Below are 19394 nucleotides of genomic sequence, written 5' to 3'. Positions count from 1 at the left end.
ATTTTCCACAGTAAGGACAAAGAAGTGTTCTTACACCTGGAAAGACTATAAAAAGGCTGATGCCTCATCTCCATTTTGTCTTCAATCCTGCTTCATACCTCTGGAGGGACTTTGCTACAACGTGTCGATAGCTCTTTTATGAGTTGGAAGTAGCGGAAAGTAGAAGTTTGAATATCCCTGGAAAAAACTGCTAGTTTCACAACAAATGCTTTCCAGGCTTCATAAAGATCCACAACTGTTTGCCCTGCACCCTGGACAGGGCCGGCTCTAACTTTTTTGGTGCCCCAGGCAGCAAAAAAAAGCACCGCCCCGCCGAGCCTCCCCCGCCGAGTGCCGCCCCGCCGGAACCCCCCCTGAGCGCCGCGCCCCCCGCCGAGCGCCGCACCACCAGAGGCCCCCCCCCGAGCGCCGCCCCCCCCCGTCAAGCGCCGCGCCGCGGGCGCACCCCCCCCCCCCCCGCAGAATGCCGCGCTGCGCCGCGGTGCCCCCCGCCACCCCAAGATTGGCCGCCCCTTACCAGGGGCTGCCCCAAGCATGTGCTTGGTTTCCTGGTGCCTGGAGCCGGCCCTGACCCTGGAGAGAGAGGTTGAGTTCGTTTAGGTGAGCGTTGATATCAGTTAGAAACATGAGCTTACACAGCCATTTGTCATCATCCAGTTCGGGGTACTTTTGTTCTTTTTCCGACAACAAGGCCTTGATTGCATCAGAACAGTTTACAGAGCGCACCAAAACCTTGCCACGACTTAGCCACCGAACGTTGCTGTGAAGTGGGATGTCGTTATAAGCACTGTCCATCTCTTCTAGCAGTGCTGGCTGGGAAGAGGCAGGAACCCAAGTCTGGGGTCTAAGCTCCTTGCCCCCCCAGAGGGACCTGGCTGAGGGGTCCTGGTTGTACCTACAAGCCCTGCTTGGGACTGTGTTCCTGTCATCTAATAAACCTTCTGTGTTACCGGCTGGCTGAGAGTCCCGGTGAATCGCAGGAAGTGGGGGGTGCAGGGCCCTGACTCCCCCACACTCCGTGACAGGAGTCACATGGGCAAGTCACATGTCCATGCATGACTCAATTTGCAGGTGACAGCCATGGCTCACATGCTACCTTGAACGTCCCAGGAAGACTTTTCATGTGGACTGGAGTCTCCCAAGGTCCATTGTCAGTTCAGTGTTTCTTGACTGGGCACTTACTGAGAATAGTCCCTTCTCAAGAAGCTGCCCAAATGCTTCACTGAGGCCACTTAGAGTTAAAACACATTGAGATACAAGTACAGAGCCAATATTCATAACTTCAACTACAAAAATGGTACATGCATTGTGACAGACCCAGACCAGTGGGGTACAGGAGTCTGGTCGAGGGCAAATATACTGGTCACTGGATGAGTAGTTTTCTGTTCCCTGAGTGACCAGAGCAGGGGCTGCACTAGAGTAATCAGGAACCTGCTAGAACCAGTTAAGGCAGGCAGGCTAATTAGGACACCTGGAGCCAATTAAGAAGAAGCTGCTAGAATCAATCAAGGCAGGCTAATCAGGACACCTGGGATTTAAAAGGAGCTCACTTCAGTTTGTGGTGTGAGTGTGAGGAGCTGGGAGCAAGAGGCACAAGGAGCTGAGAGGGAGAGGGTGTGCTGCTGGAGGACTGAGGAGCACAAGTGTTATCAGACACCAGGAGGAAGGTCCTGTGGTGAGAATAAGGAAGGTGTTTGGAGAAGGCGATGGGGAAGTAGGCCAGGGAGTTGTAGCTGTCATGCAGCTGTTACAGGAGGCACTATAGACAGCTGCAGTCCACAGGGCCCTGGGCTGGAACCTGGAGTAGAGGGCGGGCCCGGGTTCCCCCCCCAAACCTCCCAACTCCTGATCAGACACAGGAGGAGTTGACCCGGACTGTGGGTTCCACCAGAGGGGAAGATCTCTGAGGCAAGCAAATCTGTCAATAAGCGCAGGACCCACCAAGGTAGAGGAGGAACTTGTCACACCAGATAATATCCCAGAGGAGTTAACGACTCCTGGGAGAATGGCCCGAAAGCAGAAGGGGAACCGTGGCTGAATATGTGAAGTGCTTTAGGGTGGATTGGGCTAGTGCAGCAGCACCTCCCGAAGAGCCAAGCGGCACAGAAGGGTTGGTGTGAGCCCCATTCCCAAGGGGAGCCCCACTGTGGGTTCTCCGCCCTGGGAACAAGCACCGAGTGCAGAGTTCATGGGACGGGCCTCGGGGATTGCAGAAAGGGTTGTGGAAATGACCTACCGCAGCAAGGCTGTGTCACAAAGGGCACGGAAAGCGGCTAAAGGCCTCTCCCAGTCCCAAGGCCACATGAAGCTGATGCGCTGTGCTGCGGAGGACTGGAAGACAGTCCCTCGTTGATTTGATGACCACATGGCCCAGCGATACCACACTGACGAGCAAAGAGTTAATGGCTGGCACCAGAACAGTCAGCAATTCAGGCTGTGTTGCAAAGTCACCAGCAAGCTGGGTCTGACAGACACATTGGTCCGTGAGGTCACTGAAGGGCCGCAGCGTGTCCCAGCAGAGCCTGCCGGCTGGCTGGCAAAGTGCGGGAGCGTGGGATGGGGCGCTAGCAAGCGTGCCGGAATTGGGGACAATTACTGGGTCTGATAGTCCTTGGGCTGCCCCAATCATCATGGTCCCCAGAAAAGATGGGACGATGAGGCTTTGTGTCCATTACAGAAAACATAGCGCTGTCACGGTGCATCCCCCATGCCCAGCATGGATGACAGGCTGGACAGTTTCAGCAGAGCAAAGGTTTCGAGCACCCTGGATTTAACCCAGGGTACTGGCAGATCCCCCAAGTCAGTGAAGCAGAGAAAAAATCTGTCTGCCTTGCTGATTGGGGACTTCTGGAGTTGCAGGTGTTACCATTTGGGTTAACTGATGCAGCATCTGCCTCCATCCCCCAGGCCTCCACCTCCCTTCCTCCCTCTGCCCCCAGCCCCCTCTGCCTCCCTCTGCCCCCAGCCCCCTTCCCCTCGCTGCTGCAGACAGCGACTGGCTGGAGCTGGAGCTGGCCCTGGGAAGCAGGGTGAGGCAGCACAGGGAGATGTACCCAGGTGCCTGCAGAGGGGCTGGGCAGGGAGGCCTAGGCCATGAGGGGCTGCGGGGGGAGGCAGGTCAGGCCATACATGGAGCATGTCACAGCAGCTAACCAGTTTTCTGCCATGTCCCTGGGGCCCAGCCTATGCACCGTCACTCATGCTATTCCCGGTACAGTCAGAGCGTCTCCTGTCCAGAACCATCTGGGCCAGCTCCTGAGGGGGTCACATGCTGGTTTCTATACAGATCTTCAGGGGGCTGCTGTCTTTCCAGGTCTCAGGGCTGGCTTCCCGGTCTCGGAGGTGAGGGGTATTGCAGCTGGGAGACATACAGAGCTCTGGCTTTTGGAGGGTGATCCTGCCTTCGAGCCCTTCAATGCAGGCTGATTAGTGAGAGACGCTGAGTGAGAGGCGGCACGAGAGAGAGTGCTTAGCGAGAACGGTTCCTCACCAGGCTGTGGGGCGGAAATGACAGACCGAGCTCGAAGCTTCGAGGGGCTGTGAAATGAGCCTTGCTTCAGTGCCGTCTCAAACCTGATGGGGGTTGGGGGCGCAGAGCTGGCTCTGGATCTGTGTGAGGGCCTGCCCTTGGCTACACGGCTTGTGGCAGCACCTCCGGGCTCCCAGCCCTGGCCGAGAGACTCGGATCTGCAGGGCTGGAGCTAGCGCTCTGGACCTAGCCGTGCAGACGGCACTTGGAGGCTGCGGCTCAGGCTCTGACGTGTGGGGGGTAGGAGGCTCGCTGGCGCGGGCTGGGGGGTGTACCCAGGGTCACAGGCTGGCTCTGGCCCCACGCAGGAGAGGAGTCTCCAGGAGAGGGCAGCAGGAGACCGTTCGGTGGCTGACACCCAAAAGCGTCAGTGTTTTCAGATCACAGTTTGCTGAGTGCAAGTTTCCTTCAAGCTGCCTGGTGATCAGATCTGACGGAGGGCACGCCTGTCCTGCGGCATCCACCATACGCACCCTCGGGGGTGCAAGGAGTGGGCCAAAGCGCTGACCTGCCTCGCTGCTTCGCACGCCAGCTCGCCGGTGGCCTGGGCCTGCTGGGAAGGCTTTGGTTTCTCTTCAGCAGACCCAGTTTCTTCAGGCCTTGTTCCTCAGGGGCCCCATGGCCTCCACACCACCGAGCAGCTGTCTTGGTTGCTCCTCAGGTCTCAGGGCTACACAACGCAGGAACCGAGCACGGAGCTCCTGAATTGCACCATTGTATCACATTCCTGGATCTACGCTGATCTACGCAGCCCTTCAGCTAGGGGCAGTGGTTCCCAAACTGGAGTTTGCAAAATGTTACAGGGGGTTCTCGGAAAAAAATTCCCTAATGGCGGACAGAGCTGTCCCTAGGGACCCTGGGCAGCACGGGGCCAGAAGCCCAAAGCCCTTGGACTTCCAAGAGCTAACCAGATCAAAGGAAGCACATCTATCACACTGAGGAGATTTAAACTTCAAGACTCCTTATAAGAAATGGAAAGGGAGGTGGATATTTTTTGCTGTTTTTAAAATGAACTAGGCAGCTAGTATTGTTTTTAAAATTATTATGAAGAACAAGTTTAAGCTTTGTTGTAACGTGTGTTGTTTGCCTGGACTGCTCAAGACCTGAATGCTTGTGTAGGAGGAACTCTGAGTTGGCTTCTTAAATACCTTCATGATGAAACATAGGAGCCTTGTCTTATAACAGGCGTATTCAAAGTGATACAAGCTACGAAAGTGAGATCTTGGAAGAAGGTTGCCGTTTTCATAATGTAATAAAAATACTGTAATGATAAATAAGAACACAAGAAAGGCCACACTGGGTCAGACCAAAGGTCCATCCAGCCCAGTATCCTGTCTGCCGACAGTGGCCAATGCCAGGTGCCCCAGAGGGAATGAACAGAACAGGGAATCACCAAGTGATCCATCCCCTGTTGCCCATTCCAGCTTCTGGCAAACAGAGGCCAGGACATTTAATAATCGTGTGTAATAAGCATATCATAAATACAAATTTTATATTTCCAAGGTCACAGCTTTTTATACTCAGGTAAAGGAGACAATTCCTGGAAATACTCATTTTGAGGAGGGGGTTCACGAGACTTGACATTTTAGTGAAAGGGGTTCACAGGTTGTTAAAGTTTGGGACCCACTGAGCTAGGGGCAGGCCTGTGCCTGGCGCAGCTCCCTGGAGATTCTTTGGAGCAGGACCTGGCCAGGTTGGGGCCCAGCTAGCACCACCGACGTGCTCGGCTGCTGGCTGGGATTGGCGCTGCTTCCCATTCGCCTCTGTCCTCTGCACAAACGGGCCAGGGCCAGCACGTACGGGGAAGCAGGGAGACGGCATGCACGGGCCTCTCCCCTGGGGGGTGACACATGGGGACGGTCTGGTGAGCTGCCGGTTTTGAGGGCACTGATAGTTCAACCAGGGGATGCAGAGATGCTGGCTGGGCAGGGGCCGGTTTGGCCCAGTCTGAGATTCCATGCTAATGGGTGCTCTGAGCAAGGCAGAGGCCATGGCATGAGGAAAGCACCTACCTGCAGGGTGTGTGCCCGAGATTCTTGGTGCTCTGCCTTAATACCCGACAGGGAACTGGGGGAGCCCCCTTCAATCCCACCCTGTCTTCAATCAGCTTGGTTTGCCTGACACCCTCCCTGCGAGTAGGTGCTGGGCCTGAGGGATAGGTACATGGGCTCTGCTGCCTCCTATCCCAGCGCCCACAAAGGAGCTCCAGAGAGAGGCTGGACCCCGAGGAGCAGCTAGCGCCGGGGAAGGGCTCCGTGCAGCACGAGGGCATGTCTGAGAGCAGGCTGGGAAAGGCGCCCGCTTGGGCCAAGCCGGTTCCCAATCCCCTGGGTCTGGTCAGCACGAGCTCCGCGGCTGGCTCACGGCAGCACCTGCGTTCTGCAGTTCTGTCACATGGCGCTGGCTGGGGCTGTGCCCGGGGCCTCTCCGGAGCCAGGGCCCCACAGGGGGCTGCTGGGCACCCAGCCAAGCGAGCCCAGCAGCTGGGGGCAGGGGTGAGGGGAGAAGAGGCTGGAGGGAAATGGGGGCTTACAGGGAGCTGGGGCCTGGGGCAATGCAGCCATGGGGGAGGGGAGGGGGCGATGGGGCAATGCACCCAGTGGGGTAAGGGGAGATGGACCAATGCAGCATGGGGGAGGGGAGGGGGAGATGGGGCAATGCAGCCAGTGGGGGAGGGGAGGGGGAGATGGGGCAATGCAGCCAGTGGGGGAGGGGAAGATGGACCAATGCAGCTAATGGGGGAGCTGGGGCAATGCAGCCATGGGGGAGGGGGAGGGGGAGCTGGGGCAATATAGCTAGTGGGGGAGCTGGGGCAATGCAGCCAGTGGGGAGGGGGAGCTGGGGCAATGCAGCCATGGGGGGTGCAGCTGGAGCTGGGGCAGGGGTGTGGGGAGCAGAGGCGGGAGGGAGCTGGGAAGGGGGAGGGATGGGCGCCGGCAGTGCAGTCAATGGGGGGAGTAGTGGCTCCTGGGAGGGGGGCACAGGGCTGGGATTGAGGGAGGACTGGGACAAGGCAGCCTGTGGGAGGAGGGGGCGGTGCCTGGAGAGAGGGGGCGGGGCTGGAGCTGGGGGCGGGGCGCTGGGTAGAGCGGCTCCTCCCCTAGGGATCTGGCGAGTGAAAGGAGGCTGGGGCGGGCCCGGCAGGGGGCGCTGCACGTGGCAGCACCCAATGCAGACGAGCGGGGACAGTCTAGGCGGCGGCCGGAAATGGCGCCGGGCTCTCTATGGTAGCCGGCGCGGAAGCGGAAGCGGGCGGCGGTAACCTGGTAACGGCGCGCGGCGTCCCGAGAGCGGGGACAGGCCCCAGCCCGGCCCGGCCCATGAGTGCGCCGCGCCCTGCCCGCCGGGGGCGCTCGGCCCGGCCCGGCCGCCGGAAGCTGGTGCTGCACCTGGACCTGAACAACACGCTGGCGGTGCTGGACTCGGCCACGGGGCAGGGCCCCGGCGCGGCGCTGAACGGCTTCCTGTGCGGCGCCAGCTGGGGCGCGCCGGGCCCCGCGGGTCAGTCCCGCTCCCGCTCCCCCCCCGGCCCCGGCCCGGCCGCTCCCGCCTCTGCCCCCCCCCCCCCCCCGGCCCCGGGCCGGCCGCGCCCGCCTCTCCCCCCCCCCCCCGGNGATAGCTCAGTGGTTTGAGCATTGGCCTGCTAAACCCAGGGTTCTGAGTTCAATCCTTGAGGGGGCCACTTAGGGATCTGGGGCAAAATCAGTACTTGGTCCTGCTAGTGAAGGCAGGGGGCTGGACTCGATGACCTTTCGAGGTCCCTTCCAGTTCTAGGAGATAGGTATATCTCCATATATTAAAAAAAAAAAAACACAAACAAACAAAAAAAGAGTAAAGGAGGGTTTAAGGATGGGGATGGGCCGTTGGGGCAAGTAATGGGGTTAGAGGAGGAGAGCAGATGAAAAATCACGGGACTGGAAGGGATCTCAAGAGGTTGTCTAGGCCAGTCCCCTGCACTCCTGGCTGGACTAAATATCTAGACCATCCCTGACAGGTGTTTGTCTAACCTGCTCTTAAAAATCTCCAGTGATGGAGATTCCACAACCTCCCTAGGCAATTTATCCCAGTGCTTAACCACTCTGACAGTTAGAAAATTTTTCCTAATGTCCAACCTAAACCGCCCTTGCTGCAATTTAAGCCCATTGCTTCTTGTTTGCATCTGTGACGGGAGAAGGAGACAGTGGTGGGAAGGGAAAGCTAGCTGAGGGGAGCAGGAACGTCCTCTCATCTCTGTCAGTTTTCTCTGGGAAGAAGTTGACAAGGTCGGTGTAGAGAGGGAAATGGAGGCGGGTTTGAGGTGTGAGTCAAAGGTGGTGAAAAGGCAGCTGGGCTTGCGCGGGATTCAATAAAGTTGGACAAGTAGAGCTGTTTAGCCAGGAAGATGGTAGAAGAGATCACATTTGTAATGGAGGAATTTAGCCAGGTCACAGGATTTCTGCCAGAGACATTTCACTGCACAAGGCAGGAGTGGGGGAAGCAGATGTTGGAGGAGAGAGAGGGCTGAGGGTCAGCAGAGAGGAGAGATGGGAGAGAGGAGCAGAAGAGTCAGGTGGCAGAATGAAACATGGAGAGAATCAAGAGCCATCTCAATGGAAGAAAGGAAAGGGAGGGCAGGGCAGAAAACAGCAGAGAAGTAGCCAGTGCTGGTACACGGGAAGTCACAGAAAGGCCAAGTGAGGCGGTGTGAGGAGGGGCTGCTGAAAGAGATCAGGTGGTGGTTGGAGAGGGAACTTGGGAACCGCAAGAGCAGGGCTTGGCGAAGACTCAGTCAAGGGGACAGGCGCTTGGTGAGTTATAATTTGAGTCACACATTGATGAGCCTCTGTGCCTCCTTATTGGGCAATGTTGTTCTCTTCCCCCAGAAGCAGAGAGAACAGAGCTGCCATGCAGGAGCCACAGATGGGGGGTGACTGTTCTAGTAGAGATGGTTCCTATGGGGTGGGGCTGGGCCTTTCCTGGTGGAGGAGCTGAGAACGGAATAGTTAGGGGAAGGGAAATCCATTTTCCATATCTCCCTTCAGAGTGGAGGGGCTGCTGTCAGCAAGGTCCCTGACCTCAGCCGCGTAGCTCTCCTGTGCTGCAGGGCATGGCCTTCTCTAGCAGTGCGTGTGAAAGTGTATCACGACTCTTCTCTTGCTGTCTGTTTCAGGTGAGTGGCAGTGGCTGAGCGACTCCCCCTCTTTGCTGCCTCCCTGCCCCGGTGCAGTAAATTTCTATTCTCAGTATGGCCGCGATGCTACGTTCACTGACAAGGCGGTGGGGCGGCCTTTCAGAAATCTGCACGCACACCACTTGCAGCTCCTGGAGTGGCAGGGCCAGCCGCACAAAGTGTTCTCTGTCCAAGGCGAGCGTGCCAAGCACTACCACTTGATCCTGCCCTCCTTCTTCCACCTCCTGGAGACGCTGCACCGGGAGGGGAGGCACTTCGCTGTCGTCTTCAGGACCTTTGGCACAGACCTCCCCCGCATTCTCCATGCAGTGCACTGTGCCTTGGAGGGGCAGCACCCCCAGTTCCCTGCCCTGCGAGACCTCTCGGTGGGTGCACCCTGGAGGGCCTTCCTGGAAGCAGAGGGCTGAGATCTTTAGGGTTTTTTTTCCCCACAATAGCTTCTTCGAACATATTCTGAGCTGCCTTTCCAGGCAGCCCCGTGCTCCATAAGCCAGACTCCCACTTGAACTGCTGCCTTATTAAAATGCTGACCTTTGGGTAGCAGCAATTTACATAGCTTCTCAGAAGAGCCTTTTAGCTGGAGAGCATGTGAGCAAGTGAGCGCTGTCCAAATCCCTCCTGAGGCTTGTGAATTTCCATGTGCTTGTGCTCCCCAGGGAGTCTGTGTGGGAGGAGGTCACCTATCCCTGTGGGCCGGGTTAGGTCAAGAGATTCCTGTGCCCTCTGGTATGGCCAGGGGAATCCTCTGCTTAGAGCATTGCTGACAAAGTCACCCTCCCAGAGCAGGGAGTGGGACTAAAAACCCCGGGCTCAAACTGGCTGTTTTGTGGCGCCTGTGCATGGGGTTGTGGGGGCAAACACACCTTGTGCTGTGGGAAGTTAACCTACTTACAGAAATGGAAATCGGCTGCATGCGAAGGACCAAGCTGGAGGCTGGATTCTGACAGATGCAGCCAGCAGCCCGTCTGCTTCCACTGCCCGGGGGGTGAACTCATCAGGCTTCCAAATGTCTCCCTTCCCTTCTCTGGGGCAGTGTGCTGCACATGCTGCCTTCGGCCCTGGCGGCTGTTTGGGGAGCTAGCGGTTGTCACTGGTTGCCGTGTGTCTGGTTTGCAAACCTTCCATCCTGTCTCCTCTCAATGACATTGCAGCTCCCGGTGGAGCTGACTGCGGGCCGGATACGCTGCAGTCGGCACGAGGTGGTGCTGCGCCGGGGGCCGGAGCACGTTTCCACCAGGGACGACGGGAGGAAGCTGTACAGCTATTTCAGCTCCCTGCAAGGCCTGGGCGGCTTCCAGGACCACTTTGATTGGTGAGACCCAAGAGGGGCCTGGGACGTGGCTTGAGCTTCTCTCCCGCTCCTTGCCCAGTTCCACCGTCCCTGCCAGCCCGCGTCTCGTCCCTCCCTTGTGCCATCCTCAGGAATTCCCCTCGCTCCCTGGGGCTCATGCCCAGGGGTCGGCTGCTCTGCTGTTGTGGCCGCCTGTGGCACACGCTCTTTATTTAGCCAAGCCAGACAGCTAGCTTCTTCCCTTGTAAGCCCATCTCCTCCTGTCCCTCTTGCTCGTCTCTGAACTCCCTCCAGTTGGTGACTCACCCTGGCGAGGAGTGAAGGCAGAATCCCTGTTGGCGTGCCCCGGAGTTAGAGAGAAGACCACTCTTTCCCCTTGCCCCATTTCCTGTCATCGCCGGGGAAGATGGCTCCTGGGTTTGCACTGACTTGAGTTCCTGAAGACAGTCTTGAGCAGTCCGGGCCTGGGGCTGCTGTGTGCTGCAGAGAGTCAGCTCCCTGGGGGCGCCTGTTGTCCCACTTGCTGTATTTCAGGTGGGCCAGAAATCAGTTCTCCTGCCGGGGTGGCAAGCCCCTTTGGATTGACCCACACGACTCTAGTGTGCATCACATCTGCATCGATGACAACATTCGACTGAACGATTCAGACACCATCATTTGTCCCCAGGTACTCAGCCCTGCCTTCCACTGGGCTTTCAGGCCCCTCCCAGGGACTGCCAGGCCCCCTGGCTGGAGACAGTGGTGTGCTGGACTCCTCTGCCCTAGACTGTCCCCAAGGAGTGCAGCAGGGTGGAACTGGGGCCAGGAGGCTGGACTCGGTGGGAACAATCGATGCATCTGCTGAGGATTAGAATGAACTCATTTGTTGGCACAAAACAGCAGGTGTCTTTTTTCCTGCACTTGCTGCATAGCTCTGTCTGTCCTCCGCTGGCATGAGTCATGCTTACTCCCTGCTGGGACCCAGTTGCCAGCCAGCCTGCCTTGGAGTGAGGCTGAAGCTCGTTCACGTTGCTGGATTTAAAGGGCAGCTTTCACACTGGAGCACGCTCGAGAGCAAAGAACATGTAGAGACAGGAATGTGCCTGGCCTGTCACTCGCTATTGTGGCACTGTGTGTGTTCGAATAGCAGCCTTTCCTTCCCAGCACAGCAGAGGAGGCTGTCTCCTTTGCTGGTGTGGCGTGGGAGGGAGTGTGGGCTAGCAGCCAGAGGGGCGGCAGGGCACAAAAGGTTAATTGGACTTTTCACCAACATGAAAGTCTCTCTTGACTATTAGCTGTCTTGTTCGTGATACGACTGTTGTTGGCCCCAGGAGAGCCCTTAGCCGGGGGAGGTTGATTTCAGATAAATAATGTCGAAGGCACTTTGTGGAGCGGGAGTCTCCTGCCTGCAGGCAGCTTCTCCCTGATTGTCTGCTGCCAGGAAGCCAGGTTCACCCAACCCATTTGCTGAATGTCTGCTTGAGCCCCGTTCGCCTGCAGGGAACCTGTCCCTTCTCCACCCCGAACCGAGGCCCCAGTTCAGGTTGGCTGACTCCAGAGCAGGCTTGTTGGGCCGTGGTCAGAGAGAGGCCGCTCTAGCCGCAGACTCGGAACATGCAGCAGTGCCAAATCTGTCGTCAGCGCTCTGCTGGCTGCGTGAGTCAGGCGAGACTCCAGCTTGCTCGCCGCTGGCTGTGCCAGCCCTGCACTGCCACCTGGAGTAAGTGTCAGTGAAATCAGCAGCTACCCTCAGACAGCTGGGGAGCGCAGCTGTGCGTGTGGGGAACAGCTCTCTGCCTCCTGAAAAGCCCGCTCCATCTCGTGGGGCTGGGAGGGTGAATCCACTAGTGGCTGGGAGCTGCTCAGGACTCTGGGGCTGGGGCCACGCAGCAGCCTAGTCAGCTAATGGAGGGTCTGTTCTTGGCCGCACTTTCCTGGGCGTAACTTCTCTAAAGTACGGCTTTCCCCCGGCTATGTATTGGGCTTCTCCCTCCCTTGGGAAAGGCTCAGCTTTGTGGTTTGAGTAGCCAGTTCCTGCCATGGGAGACTGGTGCAGAGTGGTGGGCAGGGAGGCCGGAAAGGGGGCTGGAGAAACCTGATCTCTTGTTGACATCATAATGGAGGAAGGGTGGCAGCTTTCTGCCTCTGCCACCCTCCCGGCTCTGGAGCAGATCCATGCACTTCACCTTACAAGCAGAGAGGAGGAATGAAAGAACCAGACTTACAAATTGAACTGTCTCCAGGACATCTGCGCTTCATCTCCTGGCAGTGCACTTGTGCAGAGGGTAGCCCCGGCACCTCCTATCCTGCTGCTCTCCAGCCCCTCACACCTGCCATTCCTCAGGGATGGGGTAAAAGCCTCAGCTTCACTGTCCCTTCTTCTTTTCCCCCTTGCAGGTGTTTTCAGGGAGAGGAGGCAGCTGCGCCAAGCCAGTTCCCACCTCGGAGCTGTATGATGTCTGCCTGGTGCAGACCAATCTCCTGGAGGCCATTGCTGATGAGAGCTATTTCCTCCGCTGCGTGAGAAGGTGTGAGGAGAACTATGAGCGCTACCTGGCCAGTGCTGAGAGCCAGCTGTGTGACGCAGAGTAGAGTCACTCCGGACCCAGCAGCTGGAGGGGGGACGTGGGGTCCTGTGGGCTGCTCCCAGTTTGCAGCTGTCTGCAGTTTGATTCCTAGGCTGGGCCCCGGGCCCCGTCGCACCCACATCCCAGTGGAACCGATGCACTTGCTTTTAGCTGTCCTCCCCTTCTTCCGGACTGGTGCGTGCGTCTGAGCTGGAGGCAGGAAGCTCCAGACACCCTTCAGAAATGCGAGTGTCTGCCTGATGCAGGAGGAAACTGCTTCCAGCCGTGCCCCGTCTCAGCAGCACTTTCTCACTCTTGGTGGGGTTCGGGGTTTTTGATCTTGCTTCTCAAGATGCCTGGCTGGGCAGTGCTCCTGCGGGTGATCGGTGTCGTATCCCCCTTGGCTCTGTGTGGAAGGGACTGTCTCTCTGTTATGTTTGTACAGCGGGCTTGGCACACTAGCTGTGCTGCAGTACCAGTAGTTGTCATAAGTGTGACGAAGTGGGACTGGTCTTAATGTTTCCTCTGAATACTGTGTGGGTGCCTCAGGTTCCCCTGTGCATTTCTTAAATCTCCACTGTGCATAAATGGCTGACAATCTGTCTCCTAGCAACAAATGGCCGGGGCCCTTTTCCCCCTTGCAAGGGGATAGATAAAGGTGAACAAAAAGATCAGGTGACCTCCTGGCCTGGGAAAGAGACAAAGCCCAGAGACTAGGGGCTGGAGGGGTTTTCAGTTTGGGGCTGGATGGGGATGGGGAGTGAGGGCAGACGGAGTGGTCTGGCTCGCTGGGCCCCAGAATGGACCTGGCTGAGGGGTCCTGTTCGCTGGACCTACAAGCTCTGTTTTAGACCATGTTCCTGTCATCTAATAAACCTCTGTGTTACTGGCTGGCTGAGAGTCACGTCTGACTGCGGAGTGCGGGTGCAGGACCCTCTGGCTTCCCCAGGACCCCGCCTGGGCGGACTCGCTGTGGGAAGCGAATGGAGGGGCATATGCTGAATGCTCCCAGGAGGTGAAGCCGTGTGAGTTTCTTGCCCTGAAGACAGTCTGCTCCGAGGGAGAGGAGGCTCCCCAAAGTCCTGACTGGCTTTGTGGGGAGCAGTTCCAGAGCATCACCCGGGGACTCCGTGACAATAATTCTCTGCTGTGTTTTACTTCCTGCGCTAAGGATCTCGCATTGTACAGGCTTATTTCATTAGAATACCAGTGTGCGGGTAACATCACCCCCTGGGCAGCTGGGGTAATTACTCAGGGCTGTCTTCACTCAGACCTGGCTGCGTGCCAGTCCACAGCACGCCTACAAGTAACAGGGTATTGCTCTCTGTCGCTTCTGAGGGGAGACTCCTGCCACTTGGCTTCCAGCCCGGTGCAGGTGGAGCAGCGCCCCTAGCGGGAATGTCCCTAATAAGACTTTGATAAGGGGATGACAGTGGTGACAGGGCACTGGGCAGGGACGCAATGACCTTCATTCTAGTCCTGTCTCTGACCTGCTGGGTGATCTTGGGTGCCCATGCACCACCAATATGAGAGCACGGGGCCAGGTCTCTCCCCTGGCCCCTCCTGCTGCCACCCCTGGAGCATCCCCCTACTCCTGCTTGCTGCCCCTGGGCAATTTAAAAGGACCCGGGGCCACCACCACTGGCAGCGCAGCGGGGCTAAGGCGGCTTCCTGCCTGCCCACTCCACTTCTGGAAGTGGCCAGCATGTCCCTGCGGGCCAGGAGGGAATGTGTCTCTGTGCGCTGCCCCCACCCTGAGCGCCCACTCTGCCAACTGTGGCAATGGGAGCTGTGGGGGCGATGCCTGCGGGCAGCAGCACGTGGAGACCCCTCCGGCCCCCCGCCTAGGAGCTGCTGCTAGAGGGGGTGCAGGTCGCTTTTGGGAGCCACCCGAGGTAACCGGTCCACCCCTCACCCGCACCCCAACCCCCTGCCCCAGCTCAGACCCTGCACCCAAACTCCCTCCCAGAGCCTGCCCCCTACACTCCCTCCTGCCCCTGCCCCACACCCAAACTCCCTCCCAGAGCCTTAGGCAGGTGGGGAGGGGGGCGGGACTTCGACCCGGTCTGGGCACCACCAAAAATTATACAAACCTGCTGCCCCCGCTGTGCGTAGCTCATTGTGACAGGTGGGCAGAGCTCCAATCATCTCTGGTGTCCGTCCAGCTTTGGCAGCTCGAGAAGACTGGTGCAGGGAGCTGACAGTGTTGCTGGTTTGTTCCCATGTAGGGCAATCGTGTGGCCAACACTGCCTGATAGCTGGCAACGCTTGTCTCGGGGGAGGCGCTGGGAGCCTCCTCACACCGCGGTGAGTCCAGCTGCACCTTGCACATGAATCCAAGAGTTCCTGTCTGTGCTCTTCCCAACTCCCGCTGTCACAGCCCAGGAAATGCCGTGCTTCTCAAGCCCCTGGAACAGCCTGACGGGCACCTCCACCAGGGGAATCTGTCACGATGCCCGCACCCGCTGCGGGGGCTGCCGGGCCAGGTCCAAGCCGAGCTCCTCAACGGGAGTGTGGCACAGAGCTGGTGCTACAGCTGGGAGCGTGTGGTGAGCCCCTGGGAGAAGCAGCAGTTCGCTTTACGCAGATGGTGACTGGGTCCTGTGGAATCCGTCTCTACCAGTAGCTTTGCAGTGCCCATGCTAGAGCAGTTGTGATTCCAGGTCCAAACCTCTTATTACACCTCCCGCTAGAACTTCCCTGAAGGAGTTGGGAGGGTTTTTAACGGGACAAACCCGGCTGTTTTCTAACCTCGGGCTAGTTAATAGAGTTGCTGAACCAAAAAATTCAGCCTGAGGCAAAAGCCTGGCATGGGGAATTTCAGCCCCAGTGGTAAAAGTCTGGCCAAGTCCTAAGCACGTTGAAACCCAGGATCTGCCAGGGGAAAGGCCCTTTCGCGTAGCCGTTGCTGTTTGCCCTGCCTCGAATGAGCACACCCACCTCAGCGCTGTGTAATGCTTGGCGGGGCACTTGCCTTCAAACTGCTGTGGGACTGTAACGTGGAGCGGGCTGATGGGGCGTCCTCGTGGTCTGCCGCTGAGCACTGTGCCGGATCTACCCCTTGACTGATAGGTGGGAAGTGCACGAGCAGCTCCACTGTAGATGGGCTGGCGGGCAGGGCAGGATGGGTGTTGGGGACAGGGAGCCAGCTGCGTAGCGGTCTCGGGCCTTGGGGTGGAACCGGATCTGAGGAATCACTGATGAGGGCTGTGACAGGTTGGATCACAGAAACCCCCTGGGAGCTGCCACCTGATGTGCCAAGACTACCTCTGCTCCTGTTTTCCCTCCTAGCTCAGAACTCCAGCACCCTGTCTTGCTGAGCCAGACACGCCCATCTGCTCCAACACAGACCCAGGGACTGAATCACTTGTCCCAAAGCTGCAGGTTTACCTGAAAACAGCTCACAGAAGTGTTCCTGTCTTCAACACTCAGGTGCCCAACTCCCAATGGGGTCAAAACCCAAATAAATCCGTTTTACCCTGCATAAAGCTCATACAGGGTAAACTCATAAATTGTTCGCCCTCTATAACACTAACAGATGTGCACGGCTGTTTGCTCCCCCGGTATTAATACATACTCTGAGTTAATAAGAAAAAGTGATTTTATTAAATACAGACAGTAGGATTTAAGTGGTTCCAAGTAGTAACAGACAGAACAAAGTAAGTCACCAAGCAAAATAAAATAAAATGCGCAAATCTATGTCTAATCAAACTAAATACAGATAATCTCACCCTTAGCGATGCTTCAGTAAGTTTTTTTCCTCAGACTGGACACCTTCCAGGCCTGGGCACAATTCGTTCCCCTGGTACAGCTCTTGTTCCAGCTTAGGTGGTAGCTAGGGGATGCTTCATGATGGCTCTTCTCTCTCCCCCCATCTTCTGTTCCACCCCTTTATATATCTTTTGCATAAGGCGGGAACCCTTTGTCCCTCTGGGTTTCCACCCCCCTCACTGGAAAAGCACCAGGTTAAAGATGGATTCCAGTTCAGGTGACATGATCACATGTCACTGCAAGACTTCATTACCCACTTGCCAGCACACACATACAGGAAGACACTCAGGTAAAACACAGCCATCTGCAGACAATGGTCCTGGTTAATGGGAGACATCAAGAGTCCAAACCACCATTAATGGCCCACACTTTGCATAATTACAATAGGCCTCAGAGTTATATTTCATATTTCTAGTTTCAGATACAAGAGTGGTACATTTATACAAATAGGATGATCACACGCAGTAGATTATGAGCTTTGTAATGATACCTTACAAGAGACCTTTTGCATGAAGCATATTCCAGTTACATTATATTCACTTACTAAATTTTTTATAAAACCATATAGACTGCACAACGTCACCAGGGGTAAAGGGGAAAGGTTACCAGGTCACAGGGCAGGATGTGTGTGTGTGGCCTAGCTTCCTCCACTAGGGGCCCCGTACCAAGGGGGAAGGGCTAGCGGTAGCCCAGAGAGCATGCTCCCAGGCTCTGTGGGCCCCACGGGTATAGCATGGTGCTGGCTGGTGGATCAGTTTGCATACGTATTGCTACAGGTGGTTGCAAAATTATCCACCCCTTTCTAAAGTCGGTGCATAGGCAGGAGCGCCGCCAGCTTTTCTGCCGCCCTAGGCGGCGGAAGGTCCCACCCCGAAATGCTGCCGCGGTCGCTGCCCCCCAAATTGTAGCACCCTAGGCGACCGCCTAGGTCGCCTAATGGGTTGCGCCGGACCTGTGCATAGGATCAGTGCAGCTTGCCTCCAGCACTGAGTCCCTTAGCCGTTGAAAATGTCAAAGTCGGATCCGACTATACCTACAAAATGATGGGGTCTGAGTGAGCTGTGACCCCTCGAGAGAGCTCTCGGGTTCGTGGCTAGTTCTCTGAAAACATCCACTCACTGTGCAGCGGCGTCAAAAAAGCGAACAGAATGTTGGGAATCATTAGGAAAGGGATAGATAATAAGACAGAAAATATCATGTTGCCGCTATATAAATCCATGGGACGCCCACATCTTGAATACTGCGTGCAGATGTGGTCGCCTCATCTCAAAAAAGCTAGATTGGAATTGGAAAAGGTTCAGAAAAGGGCAACAGACGTGATTAGGGGTATGGAACGGCTTCTGTCTGAGGAGAGATTAATAAGACTGGGACTTTTCAACTTGGAAAAAGACAACTAAGGGGGGATATGATAGAGGTCTATACAATCACGATGGGTGTGGAGAAAGTGAATGAGGACGTGTCATTACCCATGGGCAGCGGGTACAAGAGGCCAGGGGAGGCTACGCCGCCCCAGACCCGAGGCCTGCCACCTTTGGAGTGCTGCTGCCGAAAGGGCATCTGGGCAGTGGCTCCGCCCCAGGCCCTGCTCCCACTCGGACCCATGGCCCTGCCTGTGCTACTCCTCTTCCCCCAAGAGCCCCCCACCCCCTCCCCGCCGAGGGATTGGGGGCTGGTTGGGGGCCTTGGAGGAGGGGGGCGAAGAGGTGGAGAGGAGCAAGCAGTGGGAGGGGGGCCTGGGGGTGGAGCATGGGTGAGGCCTTGCAGGAGGAGGCTGGGGAACAGGCCTGGGGGTGGAGCAGGGGGCAGCGCCAGGGTCTGGGTGCCAGAGGCCCCCCTCCCACTTCTAGGGAGCTTCTGCTGGCCCTGGCTCCCAGCCTCCCCAAATGCAGGAGTCACAAGCCAGGGAATTAACCCCTTCCTGTAACACAGGAACCAGGGGTCACCCAATGCAATTCTAGGCAGCAGGTTAAACAAACCCCAGGCCGTGCTTCTCCACGCAGCGCAGTCAGTCTGCGGAGGATGCCCGTTTCGTTGCCAGGGGACGGGAAGGCCAAAAGTGTAACTGGGGTCAGACTCGACCTAGCCCAGTTCCTGCAGGTTGGGTCCATCAATGGCTGTTAGCCAGGATGGGCCGGGAGGGGACCCCGTGCGCTGGGGGTCCCTAAGCCTCCGACTGCCAGCAGCTGGGAGTGGGCGACAGGGGCTGGATCCCTGGATCCCTGCCCTGGTTCCCTGCTGCACCTGGCCTGCCAGAGCCAGGACACGGGCTGACGGACCATTGCTCTGACCCAGGGCTGAGCGCCGCAGCCAGGTGAGGGGGGTCAGGGATTGCCGGGCTCCTGGGGCGTGGGGGGGGCTGCCCCGCCCCTCCCCCTGCCGCAGTTCCCGGGGTGCAGGACTAGGGGGTCGGTGTCTGTCCCGGTAGCCGGGGGCGGTTCTCCCGCCTTTCCCAGCCCAGGGCCAGGCCCCGCCCTCACGAGACCCGGGTTAGCCGGGCTGGAGGCTGCCGTGGCCGGGGCGGGAGCAGCGGGATGGACCGCGCCCGGGGCGAGCGCTCGGCGGAGCCCGGCGCGGGCAGGGTTAAGGCGGGGGGTGTTTTCCTGCCGCTCCGCTCCGCTCCGCCGCGCCGCGCCGCGCGGGGAAGCCGGAGCCGAGGCGAGCCGGAGCCGGCCGAGCCCCAGGAGAGCCGCGGCGGACCCGCGCCCCGGAGGTGAGCGCCGCCCTTCGCCGGGCCGGGGGGAGCCCGGGACCGCTTCGTGTGCAGCCGGGGCGGACCGCCAGCTCCCAGCACTGGGACCCCCCGCTCCCTCCCGGCTGCCGGGCCCCCCCCCAGCTCCCCCCGGGCTGCCAGGACCCCCCCCCGCTCCGCTCCCCCCCCGAACCCCGCGGGCTGCCAGGAACCCCCCCGTTCCGCTCCCTCCCAGCTCCCCCCGGGCTGCCAGGACCCCCTTCTCCACTTCCCCCGGTCCCCCCCCCCTCCCGGCTGCCGGGACCCCCGCTCCCCCCAGGACCCCCCCAGCTCCCCCGGGCTGCTAGGACCCCCCCGTTCCGCTCCCTCCCAGCTCCCCCCGGGCTGCCAGGACCCCC

General features: G+C 58.2%; 2 protein-coding genes across 2 annotated transcripts in view; both read left to right on the top strand.

The window, feature by feature from the left end:
* Positions 1-6815: 6815 nt before the first annotated feature.
* Positions 6816-13273, top strand: LOC117880824. Its single transcript, XM_034777321.1, has 5 exons — positions 6816-7030; positions 8679-9064; positions 9851-10011; positions 10525-10657; positions 12367-13273. Exons 1-5 carry the CDS (start codon positions 6850-6852, stop codon positions 12559-12561), a joined length of 1056 nt encoding a protein of 351 aa, XP_034633212.1. The 5' UTR covers positions 6816-6849; the 3' UTR covers positions 12562-13273.
* Positions 13274-18943: 5670 nt separating this feature from the next.
* The window catches only part of KLHDC8B (kelch domain containing 8B), a 14683-nt gene continuing 14232 nt past the window's right edge, over positions 18944-19394 (top strand). Inside the window, exon 1 of the mRNA XM_034777337.1 lies at positions 18944-19017. The gene's annotated coding sequence lies outside the window, so the exon portion shown is untranslated. The remainder of the gene's footprint in view (positions 19018-19394) is intronic.

The sequence above is a fragment of the Trachemys scripta genome, chromosome 7 (assembly GCF_013100865.1).
Source record: "Trachemys scripta elegans isolate TJP31775 chromosome 7, CAS_Tse_1.0, whole genome shotgun sequence".
In the NCBI taxonomy this organism is placed as follows: Eukaryota; Metazoa; Chordata; order Testudines; family Emydidae; genus Trachemys; species Trachemys scripta.
This window is presented reverse-complemented; position numbering and strand designations above follow the sequence as displayed.

Excerpts from the sequence above, each read along its gene's own strand:
- LOC117880824 (XM_034777321.1), top strand. The coding sequence starts at position 6,850 with ATGAGTGCGCCGCGCCCTGCCCGCCGGGGGCGCTCGGCCCGGCCCGGC. Across the intron at positions 9,065-9,850 it reads CTGCCCTGCGAGACCTCTCG|CTCCCGGTGGAGCTGACTGC; the intron begins GTGGGTGCACCC and ends ATGACATTGCAG. Across the intron at positions 10,658-12,366 it reads ACACCATCATTTGTCCCCAG|GTGTTTTCAGGGAGAGGAGG; the intron begins GTACTCAGCCCT and ends TCCCCCTTGCAG.